Source organism: Meriones unguiculatus, chromosome 10 (genome assembly GCF_030254825.1).
Source record: "Meriones unguiculatus strain TT.TT164.6M chromosome 10, Bangor_MerUng_6.1, whole genome shotgun sequence".
Lineage (NCBI taxonomy): Eukaryota > Metazoa > Chordata > Mammalia > Rodentia > Muridae > Meriones > Meriones unguiculatus.
Genome location: NC_083358.1, coordinates 61668623 through 61689131, shown reverse-complemented (window position 1 = coordinate 61689131; position 20509 = coordinate 61668623). Strand labels below are relative to the sequence as shown.

Genomic DNA, 20509 nt, shown 5'->3' with positions numbered 1-20509 from the left:
TCACTTCTCCTCTTCTGTTGCAATAAAAACTGCCTCTGTCATCCAGCAAAGATCAGTCTTCTGATAGTCCAGCTACCTCTCAAGTAGGACTTCTAATGCTTCTTTCTCCTACATCCTCCTTTTCTTGGACTTCAATGGAGATTTCTCAAGGTCTCACTTGTCATTTCTTTATTCTTTTTTTTAAAAATAATTTATTTAATTTTATGTGCATTAGTGTGAAGGTGTCAGATCCATCAGAATTGGTGTTACAGACAGTTGTGAGCTGCCATGTGGGTGCTGAGAATTGAACCCAGTTCCTTTAGGAAGAGCAGACCCTGCTCTTGACTGCTGAGCCATCTCTCCAGCCCCCCACTTCTTTATTCTTTTCTGTAACTGTTGCCTCTGTTCAAGGGTCTGCTTATACATACATGTCATAAAATTTTCTTTCATCTTATCTACTAAATCGTTAAAAGGTATGAAGTTTCTTGTTAAGTATTACCGTAATGCCATTAACACGCCTAAAGTAAAATGAACAATATTTCCTCAGTAATAGCAAATAGCCCATCAAAAGGCAACTTTCCAATGATCTCATAACTATAAAATCTTCCAAATTTAAAAATTGATGTTCTCATCAAGTTAAATCTTTTGCTTTCAACCATTAATGTCTCTTTAGTAGTCTTAGGATAAAGAACAAAATCTACCACCTGCCTGAAGACCATGTGTATTTTATTTAATGGCTAGCCAGTCACCCAGATCAGTGGAATGGGATAAAGAAATCTGAAGTGATATTTCATGTTATCTTGAGTTGGTATATATTTCTAATATGAAAAATCTCATAGTGCCAGGTGTGGTGGTGCATGCCTTTAATTTTAGCACTTGAGTGGCAGAGGCAGGTAGATCTCTGTCTGTTTAAGGTGGCCCTGGTCTACATAGAAAGTTCCAGGCTAGCCAGGGTGACATACTTAGTGAGACTCCATCTCAAACAGGAACAACAACGACAACAACAGCGGCAGCAACAACAAACAGCCAATCACGCACATAAAAAACCATTAGTGATTACATGATTTGCCTTTTACTTAGAATGCTATTTGTTGGTATAATGTTCTTTTGGAATATATACACTTTACCCTTGTTCATTCAAATGCTGATTTCTCTCCCCCACTTCTGGTTTCAATCTGGACATTGCATTGTGCTATTTATTCTAAGCATCTCATCACCTGTCTCAACTTTGTGTAAACATGCCAAAATAAAGCAACTAGCCACAATGTTGAGCAAGGGAAAGGAAGCAGGAAGAGAGGGAGGACAGAAAGGTGGGGAGGCAGAAGAGGGAGAAGGGATGAGAGTTGGGAGAACAGAGGCAGGAGCAGAGATCTTGGAGCGACGTGGACAATGAACCGGACCTAAGATTTCATTAAAAGCAAGTATAATGTGGGAAATCTAAATGTTAGGAACCTATGAGGGCTTGGAGGTTTAGGATGGAACAACTATTGCCCAGCATTGTGTTCTAGGTTAATTAAATAAACCCAGTCTCTGTGTGGTGTTTTGGGTATACAGCTGTTTAGGATTAACAGCAGTGTTAATAAAAGATAAACCAATTGTAAATATTAATTGAAATTTATAACTGCTATTAGTTGTTAAAGTAATGAAAGCGTGTATTTTATATATTTTGAATGGCTATAATTATTCCACTAGATGTCAGAGTAGCCTAAAAAGTTAATTGCTATACAATTAAAGTGTTGAGTAAAATTGCAGTTAAGCTATAGTATGTTTTTATGTTAGTTTAATAAAGAGGGAATGCTTTTTCAATAACTTTGAAACTGAGGTTGTAGATGTTTTGTGGTTGTATATTGAGTATGAAAGTTAGAATTCTCTTTTTAGTTTTTTCATTAAGCCTTGAACTTTGTCAACTGTAAAATATCTAAGAGACATAAACGCTATTAACATTTCATTGAGTGCCAAATACAAGCCAGATACTTTACTAGTATTTTAATGTTGTATCCTCAAATTATGGCAGTAAATAAAACCATCTCAAAGGATGGCTCAGTGGGTAAGGGTACTTGCTGCCGTGCCTCATGACCTGACTTTGATTCCTAAGACCCACATGGGTGGAAGGAAAGAACCAGTTTTTGTAAGATGACCTCTAACTTTTATATTCACTTGTAGACAAACACATGTGCACATATACACACACAGAATACATCTCTATAAAATATTCTGAGTGAGATAATTTATTTTGAAAACTAGATTTTAAAGATGTTAAATAACTATTCTTTAAAAACTTTAACCAATTAATTATTTGTGGTTATTTATAAAAAAAACCACATTTCTAAAAACTAAGAATGTCTTAATAATGAGAGACTTGTTAATACTGAGGATTTTTCTGATGTCAGGCAGGTGATGTTGACTTGTGGAATGGATTAGGATGGTCATGGAATGAGAATAATGTTTGTAATTAGACAGACCTCTGTTGTCAGCAACACCATTTGTAGCCATAGTCTGATCATGGGCAAGTCACTTCGTATCCCTAAACTTTAGTTCTTTTATTAATAAAGTGGAAATATATCATAACATCTGCCCTGTGATGATGAGATGAAAATTAAACAAGAAAATGTGTGTTACTTAGTGTAGTGGCCATTTATGGTTCAATAAATCTGAGAGCAAAGCACAATTAACATGGTTTAAAATCTCTGATGTTTGAGTCATGATCGATGACCCAAAGTTTGTGCCCATGTATGTCTGAATGTATCAATAGACTGTTCACATGTAAAGACTAATGTTTAATTTTTAAAAACGAACAACTATGCTTTCATTGAAAAGCTAAGAATTACAATAACTTATTTTGCACTCAACCAACATCTAGAGTTAAAATATTATTGTTTAAGTGAAGAAAACAAAACCAATCCCATCATGGGCTGGAGAGATGGCTCAGCAGTTAAAAGCATTTGCTGCTCTTACAGAGGACCAGAGTTCAGATCTCAGCTCCCCCATCAGGTGATTTCCAGTCTCCTGCAAGTCCAGCTTCAAGGGATCAGACATCCTCCTCTGGCTTTTGATGACACCTGAACTCTAATTTATATAACCCCATCCCTCACTCACATAATTTAAAAATAAAATACATCTTTAATTCAATACCATTAGCTTAAATTACCTTCTTGTCCCTATCCAAAGCATCTTCATGAAGTTTAGTGTATTTCTTGCCTACTTATATTCACAAATATAGAAGCATTTGTATACATTATATAACACCTTACCTGTCTTTCTGAAGTTTTCCTTACTCAGAAATATGTGTTTGAAATATGTTTAATGCAGTTCCTTCAGCTTTGTACTTGCTGGTAAGCTTTTTGTTTGTTTGTTTGTTTGTTTGCTTTTGTTTTGTTTATTGTCAACTTGATACAAACTAGTGTTCCCTGGGAAGGGAGGCCTCAACTGAAGAATTGCCCCCATCAGATTGGCCTTTGGGCCTGTCTTTGCAGACATTTTCTTGACTGATGATAAATGTGGGAGGGCCCAGTCCACTGCGGGAGCTCTCACTCATACGCAGGAGGTTCTGGATTGTATAGTGGAGCATGTCAGAGTGAGCAAACCAGTAAGTAGCTTTTCTTCATGGTTCCAGCCCCGGTTCTTTCAGTGAGAGACTGGGACAGGGACATGTCAGCCAAATAACCCATTCTTCCCTCTGAATTGGTTTTAGTCAGTGTTTAGCCACAGAAAGTAACCAGGTCCATGTAAGAGTCGAGCAATGAATGTCTTACATCTTTCTTGTTGAGTTCCTTCTGAATATTTAGAGCTTTTTTGGTTTTAATTCTTAATTTTAAAATGTCACATGCATCGATGCTTTGCCTTCATGAATGTCTGTGGATCACATGTACCTACAGCAGTGAGAAGAGAGTGCTGTATTCCCTAGGGCTGGAGTTACCTATGGCTAGGAGCCTCCAGTGGGTGCTGCAAAGTGAACTTGGTCCTCTGGAAAGGCTTCCCATGCTTTTAGCTGCAGAGGCATCCCACTAGGCTTCCGGTTCTAATTCTTAAAACCAATCCACAGTTTGTTTCTTAGGTATTTTGAAATGATGTTTTGCCATGTAGCCCACACTGGTCTCAATCTTGTGATCCTCCTGCCTCAGCCTCTTGAGTAGTGAGATTATGTTGTGCTCATTTTTAAACTCTATTTTATTAGCGGTTCCTTAAAGCTTCTCTCTTTCCACCCCTCAACCCTAGGTAGGAGAGAGAAGGTTAGTGGGGAGAGGGGCCGCAGACCCTCTCTTTACTTCTTTATTTCTCCTGGCTGCTTAGGGTCTGTGGGTTCTTTTGGAGCGATGCCAGCTCTCCATTAACAGCAATGCAGCAGGCAGTCTCCTCCAAGCTGCTGCACCAGAAGTGTTTCTCGCCACACTATCCACTTTTCTGATCTCTCCAAACTGCCAGTCACCACATGCCACAGCGTCTGCCACACCTTCTCTCTCTGGGCTCTCATCTTTATATCTCTCAGAGTCCTACACCACGCCCCTCTCCATGCTACATGAGGCAGGCGGTTACCAGCTGGCAAAGACCACACCCAGCGCGAGACATCTATCAGCTGCCTACAAACTAAAGCCCACACTAAAATCCCACACTTGGGATTAAAACAAAAAGCATAACTGAGTTTACAAGGACCCCAACACTTCCATTACAGGATTACAAGCATCTAACCTTATATCCAGATCTATTGAGTACTTTCCTTTACAGAGTCTGGAACACAAATGCACATGCGTACGTGTACGTGTGTGCACACACACAGACACACTCGCATGTGCACAGACACATGCACACACACACAGTGTGCACTCTCTCTCTCTCTCTCTCTCTCTCACACACACACACTTATATATATCCATGTAAGCAGTGTGCATGTTTTTATAGTTACCAAATACAACCAAACTGCCTCTATCAGAAATTCCCATTCCTTCCCTTTTCATCGAAACTTGATACATTTTTCAGTTATTAATGTGGTTACATACAGATGTTATTTTATATTAGCTCATCTTTGGATTACTGGCATGAAGCCAACTTGGTAATACTGTTTTTCACTTGTTATTTTGAATTTGGTTTGTTGATGTTTCATGATTTCATGACTCTTCTTCCTTTTAGATATTTAAAAAGTTCTTGAAATCTTACCTAAAAAGAAGGCATAAAACTTTCTTTCTCAGGAAGAGCATACCAGCTCTTTTATAAGATAGCAGCACTACTATCTTAATTTTCATTGGATTAGAGTACACATTTTGTTGAGGATTTATATCTATCTATCTATCTATCTATACACACACATATCTACACCTATGTGTGTATATGTAATTTCTGAAACTGTGCTTTAAGATTAATGTTATAAAGTAGATCATTTTTATTTCTTTAAGTTCTCATATTATCACATGCATATATATGGTATGGATATTGTTGGTGTGATTGGGCCAATTTGTTTTTCCTTTGAGAGTGTAAAAGAGTTAATTATTTAGCAAGTATTTATTGAATATCTACTACATACCAAGTTTTGCTCTATATGCAAAGGTTACAACAGTGACAAAAATTTCTGTTTTAATTGTACATCTTGGTGATGCTCTTAAGATCAAATGATAGTCCCAGGACAGAAAGAGAGTATCATTTGTGATGCTTACAATTAATTCATAGGCAAAGGCTTTCTTGCTCATCATTTTGTGCCTAGTACTGATGAAACACCTTTAGAAAATGACAAAAGACATTTGATTTTATGACCACTTTTGACCATTTTTCTTTACAAATTACTCCCATAGTCCATTTTGATTTCAGTTGTGTAAACAAAAACTGTTCAACTATCTTACAAATAATTAAACTATAAAGTCATTTGCTATTATGTATGTGTAATTTCTTTCAAGAGGCTTGCATGAATTTTTATTTTGTTAATATACAAAATGAATTTGCATCACACTGTGAAACAGAACAGGTATCTTATTTTCATAATAAACGGAACAACAAACCGATTGAGGAAATATTATTCTTGATTTATATATAGCAAAAGAATTGGTGTTAGTTAGCTCAGATAGGAAATTTTCAACTTTGAATATAAACGTCTATGTTATAATTGTTGATCGGCAGACATTGAGTTTAATAAACTCTAAAGAAGTGCTTAACGGGTGTATACAAGACTGGATTAGTTCTAGTATATTTTCTAGTTTAAAATATAGTTAAAAATCACAGTTAACCCCCAGACTGTTAGACAGATTGCAGAAATATTAGGACCCATTGCAGAGATATCAGGTTCTGGAGGAATGAACTTGACAGCCTGTGCGATGTTGGAGATATCCGAAGTGAGGCCGTCTACATTGTCAGCCAGAAGCACAATGTAGACATTGGTGCCGTTTCGTATTTCCAAAGTTTCTGGTTTGAATTTAAATGTTTCTTTTGAGCCAGCCTCTTTAGGTATCAGACCAGAAGTATTCACTAAAGTATGATTGTTAAAATCTTGGAAATCCAGACTCATTCTGATGATGTATCTATGTGCTGGAAAAGAGAGACATCGTGTTCATTAGCCAGGACCAGTCTCCGCCACTGCATTGCGCCTGTGCAGGAGGTATGAGCAGAGCATGCGAGCTTTAGCGCATGAGAGCCCGGGTACAGTTTGTGTCAGGCTATCCCACCGCACTGACTTTAAAGACAAGCATGTGAACAGTTATTTCAAAACAGTTTCAAAATCACAGGAAACTTAATTCAGCATCATCTATTACCAGCTCTCCACCAGAATCCAGGTTTCCCTTCAGAAAGACAGAAAGGGCAGAACGTAGGTTTAAATTAGAACAAGGAACACATAATGTTCATGTGCAGTAGAGACCATAGTATCCTCTATTTTTAAAAAATAAGTTGAAAGAAGAGCAAGGTGAGAGCAGTCAGGGAAAGACAGGTGGGAGCAGAACAGCTGAGGAGGAGTCAGAGGACCCAGAAGTTGGAGGAGCAGAATTGAGCATGTGCTCAGGACCTAGCCTGACCTCGACTCGCACTTAGTTCTACTCTATTCTTTTTGAAATTTATTTTTAATATTTTATTTTATTATGTGTCTGTTATTTTGCTTGCATGTATGTCTGTGCACCATGTTTGTGTCTGCTGTGACAGAGGCCAGAAGATAGTCCCCTATGGGAGTAACATGATTGTCAGCTGCTTTGTGGGTGCTGGGAATTGAACTTGGATCCTCTGGAAGAACAACCAATGCTCTTGAGTGTTGAGCCATCTCCACAGCCCCTCTACTACTCTTTAATGGCTCTCAATTCTAGTTTTAGTGTGTATGTATGAACACAAGAGACTGACTTTGGATATCTTCCTCCATTGCTCTCCACTTCTCAAGAAACAGTCCTTGAAAATTTGTTGGCTTGAATTGCAAGGCAGAACTTGGTGCATTTTCTATTTTAAAAGTTTCTGGTTTGGATTAAAAATATTTGTACCTAGAAGTAGCTATTTTAGCTATAATTATAAATATAAAAGTGGTTATCACTATTTAGTAGTTAGTGTTAATGGCTGTCTGAAATGTCCCCCCCTTTACTATTTTTTTTATCAGGAAAGGAAAGGAGGGGGGTCTATTCGAGTGTTGACTCACACACTAATTTTAGCAATCTACCAAAGTCATTGATATAAAAATATCTTCTAAGTTTTGAAATGTGAGAGGAAAACATCTGATGCCCTCTCTTGGTATGGACTTAATTATTTAAATAAGTTTGTTTGGTTATTTAATGCCTGTATGTGGTGCTGAGAATTGAACTCAGAGCCTTGTGCATGCTAGGCAAGCACTCTACCACTGAGATACACCCTTTCCATATTTTTTATGCTGTCAGGAAATGTGAAGATATTTCAGATATGTGATGAAAAGCTTTAATTTTTGTGTCAATCTGCACCCCTCTGGAAACTTGATTGTGTTTGAAAACCCAACAAATCAACGAGTTATGAAAAACAAGCTTCTACATCCCTGGGGTCCAGAGATGGCTGAGGGGGTACAGCAGCGTTGATGATAAAGAGGGTCCGAAGGCTTTTGCTCTAGACCTATCCTGGCTAGAAGCTGGTGTTTCCAGTGTTTCTCTCTGTTCTTTAATTCTCAAGCTTTCTGGCTATTTGGGGCCACTGGTCATGGTGAGAAACACTGAACTTTCTTAACTCTTGACTCTCAGCTGATGACTCTGGCTGCTGTATTTTAACTCTTCATCTTTCAGGCCTTGTTATTTGGGGCCACTGATTGCGTTGAGATATACCCTCTCTGTCTATAGTTTAACCCTTAAACTCTTAGCCTGATAGCCTTGCTATTTGGGGCTGCTGGTCACAGTGAGAAACTCTCTGTCTATACTTTGACTCTTAAACTCTCAGGCTGGTGGCCTTGCTGTTTGGGGCTGCTGTTGTGATATAAACGTGTTTTTGTTTTGGTCTCAGGTATGGGATGTGAGACTGATTCAGATTGTCCACAACATCAGACTATTTGCCTCATGCTGGTTCAGAGAGGAGCTCTTTGCCAGCTGCAGATAATTGAATCTGAGGATTCTGGAGAGAGAATAAATGCCAGTCTCAGAGAATGAGGAGCTCTGAGAAAGAACAAGCCTGCTCCTGCTCCCGCCTTGCTGTTCCTCGTTGCTGTTGTGAGACAATAAGTTAGAGATCTCCAGAAACAAGGATTGGACTGGCTTTAAGAAACTTGATCACCCTAACCAGCAAAAAGCAGTTAAGAGAACTGGGCCTCCTCTCCCACCAACCCTTTCTCTCTCCTGCTTGATATTGGGGTGTTGGAAGGGATTGGGGTGGAGTGGGGAGAAAAAGATAAAAGAAATGTAAACAAAGGAGTTTTAAAAAGTATGCCTTCAGGGCTGCTGGTTGTCGAGAAGAAAGAAAAACCGTACATTCACACAAACCTAGGGAGCTCTCAGAGACCATTCATGAAAACATAGACCATCAGACAGATGGACAGATTTTTGGATGAAGCAAACAAGTGTCAATGGCTTCAACAAACAAATTTTAACAGGCTTCACAATTTCGTACATGTATACATACATACATACATACATAGACAATCAGGCATCACATTTGAATGAAGCTAAAAGGGAGTTTACAGTGACTATTGATTCTGAGTTCTTTCCTTAGAACTGTATCTAACTATATACTTTTGTTTATTATAAGTTTAAAGCAGTGGTTTTATCTATATGCTCATTATGAATTTAAAGGAGAAGTTTTATCCTGTTTTTATTTAAATGTACATTGTATGTTCAAAGCAGTTTTTCTTTTATGTCAAGGTTTTTCCAAGAAACAGGTGTCTGTCTTGTTTCGTATAACTAACTATTTATTCTTTGTTTCTATATCAATATAGTCTTTCTTATTGTGGTGTACACCTGGTCCCTATCCTTGGACTCAACCTAGAATGAATGTATTGCCTTGATCATTAATTTGTTTCATCTGATTTTCCTTTTTGGTGTAATTCACACGGAGCTTCACAGAGTTTCTAGAAGTTTATGCTATACTAAAGGAGGGTTTTTAAATTACTTGAATCAATATCAGGAATTACAAAACCATCTGTAGGAAATCTGCACCTTTGGAGGGATACTGTGCTCTAGGCAATGAGAGTCTATTCATGCTCAGTTTCAATATGCCAGGCAGATGAGACAAGGGCAGGGAGGCAATAGAGCACCAATTAGCAGTCTTGAGGCAAAATCCCTTGGGGCTTTGCCTAAGCCAGGGAGACATCCATTCGTCAGCCAAAAACGAGTGGGTGGCCTCTAGGAAGCTCTCTTGCTTCCTTTTGCCAATCCAGCATACAATTGCTCCCAGCAATGAATAGAATTGTAAGTACAGGAATACTAAGAAAAATTGTTCTTAGGAAACAAAGACTATAACAGGAAGCTGTTAGTGTTAGTTCTCAAAGTAATTTCAAGCTCACTTAGACTGGGAGCGGAGATTGGGGGGCCTTAATCTTAGAGACAGATTTAGAAATTTACTTATAAAAATAAATGAATCCTGGCTTACAGTAGACACTGTAGTGAGACACTAGAAAAACTTTAGGAAAATGCCAATTCAATTTTATTTAGAACACTTTAAAACTCACTGTCAAACTTACCTCTTCCTGTATCGAGGACCCTGCCAGGGGCCGTCCATGTAAGGTGAATATGATCCTCTATAAACACAGCCTCTAGGTCTGTGACTTTATTGGGTGGGTGCTTAGCGCGATTACCATCAGGGGGCGCTCCAAACACAGTAAACGACCCTCCAGAGGCTACTCTGCAGAAGTTATCCACAGTCACTTCTGCTGCTGTTTCTTGGATTCCTGATCTGGGTGGATTCAGTATAATTTTACCTATAAAAACACCATCAGGTATCAATAACTCTCATGTAGTCTGTATCTTTTGCTGACCTTACAGCTACTCAGGGCTCATGTAGCTTGATAGCAGACATTGGGAAATGGAAGAAAAGCTTGCCTTTGATATTGAGAGGCATTGTTTTGAAATGTGGTAAGTTAACACTATCTTTTAACTCAGCTTAACCCAGCACCTTCGTGGGGGTTCTGTGGTGACAGTGACTGCGTTTCATCCAGCTCCCTAGCTTTTACCACAGGGCGTGTTCTACGAGGTCAGGAAATGTATTTTTCATTGGGAATGAAACAAACTTGAGGGAGATGTTAACAAAATATATGGAAATGTGTTTTTTGCTGGGTCTGCTAGCATGAATATTATTTTGAATCACAAGGATGACTCCATAATTTTATATGTGACTTTTCCATGTATGTTACCCTTTTCAGTGTTTGATATGTACATATACTACATGATACATAATTCATACACACATATATGTATTTATATGGAAGCATGAAATATATATATTTAGTGCCACTTACCATCTTCAACATAGCCAGGTATATATAGAGCATTGTTCTGTTGTCTTAAGCTCAGTCTGGCTGTTTTTTTTCTTGCCTGGACACGTACTTTTAAGCTGTATCTACCATTTCCATTATAATCTGTAAAATATCTTGTGTAGATGCCATCATTTTTAACAGTATCAACACCTTGATAATGAAACACAGTAATTAGTCATGTAGTAAGTTAAAAGGAACGTTGACACTGTTTTTGAACATAACAGATGATATGAGCTTAACAGAAAGTATAGCACAATTTAAACCCTAGATGATAATGTTTTGATATAAAGCCTGGCTTGATTACATGCAAATGCTGTTGTTTTAGGAAATATAATTTATTTAGACATTCAATTAACATTAGCAGTTACTTTTATTTCATGATAGAAACTTATCCAAAAATTTCTCAGGATAAACAAAGACATTTAGCAAAGAAACAGGATATAAAACCAATGTAAAAAATTAGTAGCCAACTTCTGTGCATGACAGTATTGTAGCCAATGAAGCATATACAGACAAAACTACATATTTTCTTTAATAACATATTTGTAGACATTGGAATTTACATAGATAAATAAAATTATATTTGAAAGCAGGAGTGAGACCAAGACAATGAAGGGCACTAGTGAGAGGAGCAAGAGGGAGAAAGCAGGTGGCATAAGAGGGTGAATATGGGCTGCCATGTGGAAAACCAGGAAGTATACGCGATGGATATTAAAAAAGAAGCGTTCTAAAACAAAGAAAATGGAACTAACATTAGTGAAAGTGGAAAAATTGTACTCTTAAGTTCCATGGGAAATATGAAATTGATAATGGAATTTAACCAAAACAAATGTGCTTTAGTCAATGCTTGCTTTGTCAAGATAACCAAGTACAAAATTTTAAAGACATTATTACTGGGATAGATTTGTAAGTATTTTTAAAAAATGTTGACTTCTAAATGAAAGAATCCGATAGGAGAATTTAAATGCCATGGTGTCAGTGCAGGTGCCATTACCTGCCCCGTTGTCCCAGAGCTCCAGGCTGACTTGACGTCCACGTTCAGCTTCTATAACGGCGGTGACGTTGGCCCCCAGAACAGGCAGAAACCCTTGGCTGACTCGTGCATACACAATCATCGGGCTAGGGTACTGCGCTGTGTTTTGACTCATGTGAGCCATCGCTGTTACCGGGGGCGTGGTAGGACTTCTTGCTCGAGTGGTCACTGTCACCGTCAGCAACTGAGAATTGGCATCCTTATTTAAGAGGCTGTAGGTCCAAGTACCTGTCTGGAAAAACTCTCTTTAAGCTGGGCGTGGTGGTGCACGCCTGTAATCCTAGAACTTGGGGAGGCAGAGGCAGGCGGATTGCTGTGAATTCGAGGTCTAGAAAGTGAGTCCAGGGCAGCCAAAGCTACAGAGAGAAACCCTGTCTCAAGAAAACCAAACCAAACAAAACAAATCTCTTTAAGAGCTTTTCTGATATTTTCCTGATACTTGGGATATACAATTACTTGGAAAAATAAATAGGGAGCTGTCTACAGAACACAGGCTTCATGCATACTAAGCAAGTCTGTTAATAGTAGAGACATTATTGACCTCAATAATTTTTAATATGTGATTATTAGAAACTGATAATATAGATTTGAGTGCTCACATATAATACTTATTTTTTTAATGAAAAATACTCTGTATTGTTCTAATACTGACAATGTAATGTGTTTTTACTTTCTTTAAACACAAGATAGAATAATAAAATACAGTGAAAAGATTAGACTCACCTCTGCGATGCCTGGTATTTGAAGGCGAGCAGAGCGAATATTTAGTTCATTATCTTTGAAATCTGAGGTTATGTACTTTTTTCCTTTTGGATCTTGAAGAATAATTTTTGGCTTTTGTACTGTCCAGGTGACAACAAAGAAAGTATCATTGCCAATGGTACTGTCCACTTGCACTGTACCATTGATCCATTTCCTCCCTGTGATATTCAAGGTTTTGCTCTCCAACTGTAACAGAAATAACAAACAAACACATAAAAACTAGTTATTTTAAGTAGCTGAATTTTAAATTTAAGCAGTTCACAGTAATTGAAATTCATTAAAGATTCAATTACAATGGTGAAGAAATACATAGGGGATCCAAGATGGCGGCAGCCAGCACACACCGTATTTGAGGGGCTGAGGAGCTGAAACACCGAATTGGTGAGTGGAGGGGCAGCGGAAGCCAAAACAACGGCACCGAGGCTTCTAGGGAGAAGGGGGACAAACCCTGAACTGACACCAATAGGATACAGGTCAACCGGGGACATCTCTGTGGACTCCTCCTGGGGACTCAATTCCCAGGCACTTCCCCATAACGGACAGCGTCAGCAGCGGAGGTACTGCAGCCAGCAGTGGAGGCAGAGGAGGCAGCCTGCAGTGCATGCAGCAACTTGCAAAGAGCACAGTGCTGGCTGCTCCAAGCACAGATCTCCCTGCTTGATATTTGAGACAGAGAACACTCAAACCCCGGGCATTTCCCCACGCACAACAGGCCTCCGTCATCCCTCCTTGGCGGAGGCAGAGGTGGCAGAGGAAGCCCACAGCGCTTTCCAACTCAGAGAGCAGAACCCATCCTGCTGTGCCTACAGCTTCTAGCACAGAGCAGTCCTAGGCTCACAGAACCCGCAACAGTGTGCAGGTCCTGCCTGCAACATCAGCCACAGAGTTCAGAGTTCAGCTCACAGAGCCAGCCACAGACTGTGGACCACTGGGTATTCAGGAAATCTGGGCAGGCGTATTGTGCCCGCAATCTGTGCTTGTGAACAGTGCAAACATCCACATCCCCTCCTGCGCTTGCTCCCACACCCCATATCCCAAGCACGGACACTGTTTAGCACTCTCTCCTTCAAGACACACTTCCACGCGTGCGCACACGCGCTTATTCCCCCACAATAGCGATTCTGCACCAGCAGCTCTTCCTCAGGTACAGCTGAAGCAACAACTCACACTCTCAAAACACTGGACCTCTCTCATCTTCCTGAAGAATACTCCAGACACCAGAGAAAGATGGTTCCAGTCTGAAGTACAGATTCCAGGAACAAACAGTGAAGGTCATGGATAAGCAGATGGCCAGAGGTCAGTGTAAGAACACACCCAACAAAAATCAGGATATCATGACTCCACCAGCAAACCCCCAAATCAATGGATATTTTAGTTCAGCGGAAACACAAGAAAATGACTTTAAAGCTATGCTTATGCAGTTATTAGAGGAACAAAAAGAAGAAATGAACAAATCTCTTAGAATAATGGCCACCCAAGTGGAAGCAAATAAAGAGGGAATGAACAAAGCTCTAAAAAAAAAATACAGAAAAATATAACTTCCCAAGTAGTGGTACAATTAGTGGCATATAAGGAGGAAACAAACAGAACAATAGGAGCCATTATAGAAAGACAAGAATCCACATTCAAACAGATGAAGGAAATGGTGCAAAGCATAAAAACAGAATTAGAATCTATAAAGAAAATACAAACAGAGAAAACCCTGGAGCTGAAGAACTTAGAGAAACCACCAAGGTAAGCATCACCAATAGAATACAAGAGATGGAAGAGAGAATCTCAGGTGCTGAAGACACACTTGCTGAAATTGATACCTCTCTCTAAGAAAAAGTAAAATCGGAAAAGTCCCAAACACAAAACATTCAAGAGATCAAGGACGCCATGAAAAGATGAAACCTAAGAGTAATAGGAATAGATGAAAAAGAAGATTCCATGCTCCAAGGTCCGGAAAATATTTTTAAGAAAATCATAGAAGAAAAATTTTCCAACTTAAAGAAAGAAATGTCCATAAACATACTAGAAGCCTACAGAACACCAAATAAACTAGACCAGAAAAGAAACTCTTCATGTCACATCATACTCAAAATACTAAACCTACAAAACAAAAAAATATTAAAGGCAGCAAGGGAAAAAGGCCAAGTAACATATGAAGGTAGACCTATCAGAATCACACCAGACTTCTCATCAGAAACTGTGAAAGCCAGAGTGCCTGGGCAGATGTCATGCAGACATTAAGGGACCACAGATGCCAACCCAGACTATCATACCCAGCAAAGCTTTCAATCAACATACATAGAGAAAACAAAATATTCCATGACAAAACTAAATTTAAGCAATTTCTACACAGCAAACCAGCCCTACAGAAGATGCTAGAAGGAAAACTCCAATCAAACGTAAACAACTACACAAGAGAAAACATAGGATACAGATAATTTCCCAACAAAAATTAAAAGAAAACAAGCAATGAATCACAGCAAGACCACCAAGTCCACAATAAAAGGAACTAACACTCATTGGTCACTATTATTTATCAACATCAATAGACTCAACTCTCCAATAAAAAGACACAGACTAACAGAATGTTTGCAGAAACAGGATCCAACATTCTGCTGCATCCAAGAAACACACCTCTGCAACAAAGATAAACACTACCTCAGAGAAAAGAGTTGGAATAAATGTTTTTCAAGCAAATGGACCCAGAAAACAAGCTGGGGTAGCTATCCTAATATCTAATAAAATAGACTTTCAACCAAAATTAATCAAAAAAGATGAGGAGGGGCACTTCCTTCTCATCAAAGGAAAATTCCAACAGGACGACATCACAATTTTGAACATCTATGCCCCAAATACAAGACCACCTACATTTGTAAATGAAACATTATTAAAGCTGAAAACACACATTGATCCCAACACCTTAATAGTGGGCGACTTCAACACTCGACTTTCACCAAGGGACAGAACATCCAGTCAGAAGCAAAAAAGGGAAATAAGGGCACTTACAGAGGCCCTAAATCAAATGGACCTAATAAATGTTTACAGAACTTCTCACCCAAATTCAAAAGAATATACCTTCTTTTCAGCACCTAATGGAACCTTCTCCAAAATAGACCACATAGTTGGTCACAAAGCAAGCCTCAGCAGATACAAGAAGATTGAAATAATCCCTTGTATCCTATCTGACCATCATAGTCTAAAGCTGGACCTCAACCACAACAGAAACAGCAAAAAGCCTGCACATACATGGAAACTGAACAACTCGCTACTCAATGACAGCTGGGTTAGGGAAGAAAGAAAGAAAGAAATTAAAGCCTTCCTAGAATTCAATGAAAATGAAGGCACAACATACCCAAACTTACAGGACACAATGAAAGCAGTGCTAAGAGGAAAATTCACAGCACTAAGTGCCTTCAAGAAGAAATTTGAAACATCGCATACAAGCAACTTAATAGCTCACCTGAAAGCCCTAGAAAAAAAGAAGCAGACACACCCAAGAGGAGTAGATGGCTGGAAATATTCAAGCTCAGGGCAGAAATCAATAAATTAGAAACAAAACAATTCAAAGAATCAATGAAACCAAAAACTGGTTCTTTGAGAAAAATCAATAAGATAACAAGCCCTTAGCCAAATTAACTAAAAGGCAGAGAGAAACTATCTAAGTCAGCAAAATCAGAAATGAAAAGGGTGACATAACTACAGACACTGAGGAAATCCAAAGAATCATTAGGTTGTACTACAAAAGCCTATAAGCTACAAAAATCTGAAAATCTAAAGGAAATGGACAATTTTCTTGATAGATTCCATCTACCAAAATTAAGTCAAGATCTGGTAGAAAGATTGAATAGTCCCATATCCCCCAAGGAAACAGAAGTGGTCATCAAAAGTCTCCCTTCCAAAAAAAAGCCCTGGGCCAGATGGTTTCAGTACAGAATTGTACCAGACCTTCAGAGAAGAGCTAACTCCCATTCTCTTCAAACTATTCCACAAAATAGAAATGGAAGGAACATTACCAAACTCATTCTATGAAGCCACAGTCACCTTGATACCTAAACCACACAAAGACCCAACAAAAAAAAAAAAGAGAACTTCAGACCTATCTCTATTATGAACATTGATGCAAAAATACTCAATAAAATACTTGCAAACTGAATCCAAGAACACATCAAAGATATCATCCACCATGACCAAGTAGGCTTCAACCCAGGCATGCAAGGGTGGTTCAATATACAGAAATCCATCAATGTAATCCACTATATAAACAAACTGAAGGAGAAAAACCACATGATAATCTCCTTAGATGCTGAAAAAACATTTGACAAAATCCAACACCCATTCATGTTTAAAGTCTTGGAGAGATCAGGAATGCAAGGCACATATCTAAACATAGTAAAGGCAATATACAGCAAGCCTATAGCCAACATCAAACTGAACGGAGAGAAACTTAAACCAATCCCACTGAAATCAGGGAAAAATCAAGGCTGTCCACTGTCTCCCTATCTCTTCAACATAGCACTTGAAGTCTTAGCTAGAGCAATAAGACAACTAAAGGCGATCAAGAGGATACAAATCAGAAAGGAAGTAGTCAAAGTATCACTATTTGCAGATGATATGATAGTATACATGAGCGACCCCAGAAATTCAACCAGAGAACTCCTTCAGCTGATAAACACCTTCAGCAAAGTGGCTGGATACAAAATGAACTCAAAAAATCAGAACCCCTCTTGTATACCAAAGACAAAAGGACTGAGAAAGAAATTAGGGAAACAACACCCTCCTTAATAGCCACTAATAACATAGAGTACCTTGACGTGACCCTAACCAAGCAAGTGAAAGACCTGTTTGAGAAAAACTTCAAGTCTCTGAAGAAAGAAATTGAAGAAGATATCAGAAGATGGAAAGATCTCCTGTGCCCATGGATTGGTAAGATTAATATAGTGAAAATGGCCATTCTGCCAAAAGCAATCTACAGATTCAATGCAATTCCCATCAAAATACCAACACAATTCTTTACAGACCATGAAAGAAAAATTCTCAACTTCATATGGAGAAATAAAAAACCCAGAATCTCCAAAACGATCCTGTATAACAACCAATCATCTGGAGGCATCTCTATCCCTAATCTCAAGAGCAATAGTAATAAAAAATGCATGGTATTGGCACAGAAACAGAATAGTGGATCAATGGAACTGAATAGAAGACCCAGAAATAAACCCACACACCTATGGATACTTGATTTTTGACAAAGTCCAAGTGGATCAACGACCTCAATATAAAAACAGACACATTAAATTGGTTACAGGAAAAATTGGGGAAGAGCCTAGAATTAATTCATTGGCACAGGAGACTACTTCCTCAACAGAACACCAACAGCACAGGCTCTAATATCAACAATCAATAAATGGGACCTCATGCAACTGAAAAGCTTCTGTAAAGCAAAAGACACTGTCGCCAAAACAAAACAACAACCTACAGACTAGGAAAGGATCTTCACCAAACCTATATCTAACAGAGGACTAATATTCAGTATATATAAAGAACTCAAGAAGTTAAAAAGCAGAAAGTCAAGTAATCCAATTAAAAAATGGAGTACAGAGCTAAACAGAGAACTCTCTGTAGAGGATTGTAGAATGGCAGAGAAACACTTAAAGAAATGCTCAATGTCCTTAGCCATGAGGGAAATGCAAATCAAAACGACCCTGAGATTTCACCTTACACCCATCAGAATGGCTAAGATCAAAAACTCAAGTGACAACACATGGTGGAGAGGTTGTGGAGAAAGGGGAACCCTCCTCCATTGCTGGTAGGAATGTACACTTGTACAACCACTTTGGAAATCAATCTGGCACTTTCTCAGACAATTAGGAATAGTGCTTCCTCAAGATCCAGCTATACCACTTTTAGGTATATATCCAAAATATGCCCAAGTACACAACAAGGACATTTGCTCAACCATGTTTGCAGCAGTTTTATTTGTAATAGCCAGAACCTGGAAACAACGCAGATGTCCCTCAGTTGAGGAATGGATACAGAAATTGAGCTACTTTTACACAATGGAATACTACTCAGCAATTAAAAATGAGGAAATCATGAAATTTGCAGGCAAATGATGGGACCTAGAATTGATCATCCTGAGTGAGGTATCCCAAAAGCAGAAAGACACACATGGTATATACTCTCTTATGTAGACCTATAAGATAGGATAAATATATTGAAATCTATACACCTAAAGAAGATAAATAAGAAAGAGGACTCGGGGTAAGATGACCAATCCTCACTTAGAAAGACAAATGGGATGGACATTGGATGTAGGATAAAACAAGTAACAGGACAGGAGCCTACAGCATAGGGCCTCTGAAAGACTCTACCTAGCAGTGTATCAAAACAGATGTTAAGACTCATAACCAAACCTTCGACAGAGTGCAGGGAATCATATGAAAGAAGGGGGAGTTAGTAAGACCAGGAGAGTACAGGAGCACCACAAGGACCAAATATATCAGGGCAGAGGGATCTTTCATGAGACTGTTTTTCCAACCAAGGACCATGTATGGATATAACTCAGAACGCCTGCTCCGATATAGCCCATGGTAGCTCAGTGTCCAAATGTATTCTCTAATAAGGGGAACAGGGACTATTCCTGACATGAACTCAGCGGCGAGCTCTTCGACTCCCCCCCCCTTCCCCAAGGGAGGAGCAGCCTTTCTAGGCCACAGAAGAGGACATTGCAGCCAGGCCTGAAGAGACTTGATAAGGTAGGGTCAGATGGAAGAGGAGGAGGTCCTCCTTTGTTAGTGGACTTGGAAAGAGGCAGGGAGAAGATGAGGGAGGGAGGGTGGGATAGGGAGGGAAGGAGGGAGGGGGCTATGGCTGGGATACAAAGTAAATAACCTGTGGTTAATATAAAAAATAATAAATTAAAAAAAGACAGGGAATTTTTGAATAGCTCTCTCTGTCTCTCGTTCTCTAGTACACACACACACACACACACACACGTAAAACTAAGAAGAGAAGAGTGCAAGGGAAAGACCACTTTTTATATGTCATATAAAAGAAAATTTCCAACCAGGCACGGTGGCACATGCCTGTAATCCCTGTACTCTGGGAGGCAGAGGCAGGTGGATCTCTTTGAATTCGAGGCTAGCCTGGTCTACAAATTGAGTCCAGGACAGCCAAGGCTACACAGAGCAACCCTGTCTCAGGGGGAGGAAAAGAGGGGGAGGGGGAAGAAAGAAAAAGAAAAATTTCTAATGGTGTTTTTCTTTTTCACAATGGGAAATTTTTTTTGGCAAGAGAATGATTATTAGAGAAAGAACAGGTAGTAAGTAGCATAATAGAAATTTATTGCAACTGTGAGAAAATATTGCAGAGTATTTGAGAAAATCCTGAGTATCTGAGTACTGACCTGCAGAGCCTGCTGCAAGATGCTGCCACTCATAGCTGAGATTCTACTGAATACGTCGATAAGGCCACTTACGTCTTTGTTGGCATAAAAGCGAAGCCCTCCTAAAGTGGAGTTTTAAATGGGAAAGTCAGATGTGCTATCAGCAATTTACTTTAAAATCCACTTGACATTTCCATTTTACTGTTAAATAAAGATTACATTATTTTAGTGTGTGTTTGTGTGTGTGTGTGCCTGTGCATGCATGGAAGTTAGAGGACAGCTTGTTGGACTTGCTTCTCTCCTTCCACCACACTGGTCCGGAGGTTGAACTTGGGTTGTGAATTTGAAGGTCAGCACCTTTACTCATGAAGCTGTCTCACCAGCCTATAGTCAACATTTCTTTTTAAATTCCACCAAAGATGAGTTTCTAAGGATCTCATGGACTTCCAGAGTATCTCTGAACTTACTATAAACCTATATTAACCGAAAT

At 39.0% G+C, this 20509-nt stretch overlaps 1 protein-coding gene across 1 annotated transcript in view; it reads right to left on the bottom strand.

The window, feature by feature from the left end:
• Nucleotides 1–5914: 5914 nt before the first annotated feature.
• Nucleotides 5915–20509, bottom strand: part of LOC110561558 (calcium-activated chloride channel regulator 3A-1-like) — a 30883-nt gene continuing 16288 nt past the window's right edge. Inside the window, exons 9-14 of the mRNA XM_021658025.2 lie at nt 20041–20141; nt 12609–12833; nt 11847–12117; nt 10835–11002; nt 10061–10297; nt 5915–6486 (exon numbers count right to left, since the gene is read on the bottom strand). Of these exons, the coding sequence (XP_021513700.1) occupies nt 6155–6486; nt 10061–10297; nt 10835–11002; nt 11847–12117; nt 12609–12833; nt 20041–20141 (1334 nt within the window). The 3' untranslated portion in view covers nt 5915–6154. The remainder of the gene's footprint in view (nt 6487–10060; nt 10298–10834; nt 11003–11846; nt 12118–12608; nt 12834–20040; nt 20142–20509) is intronic.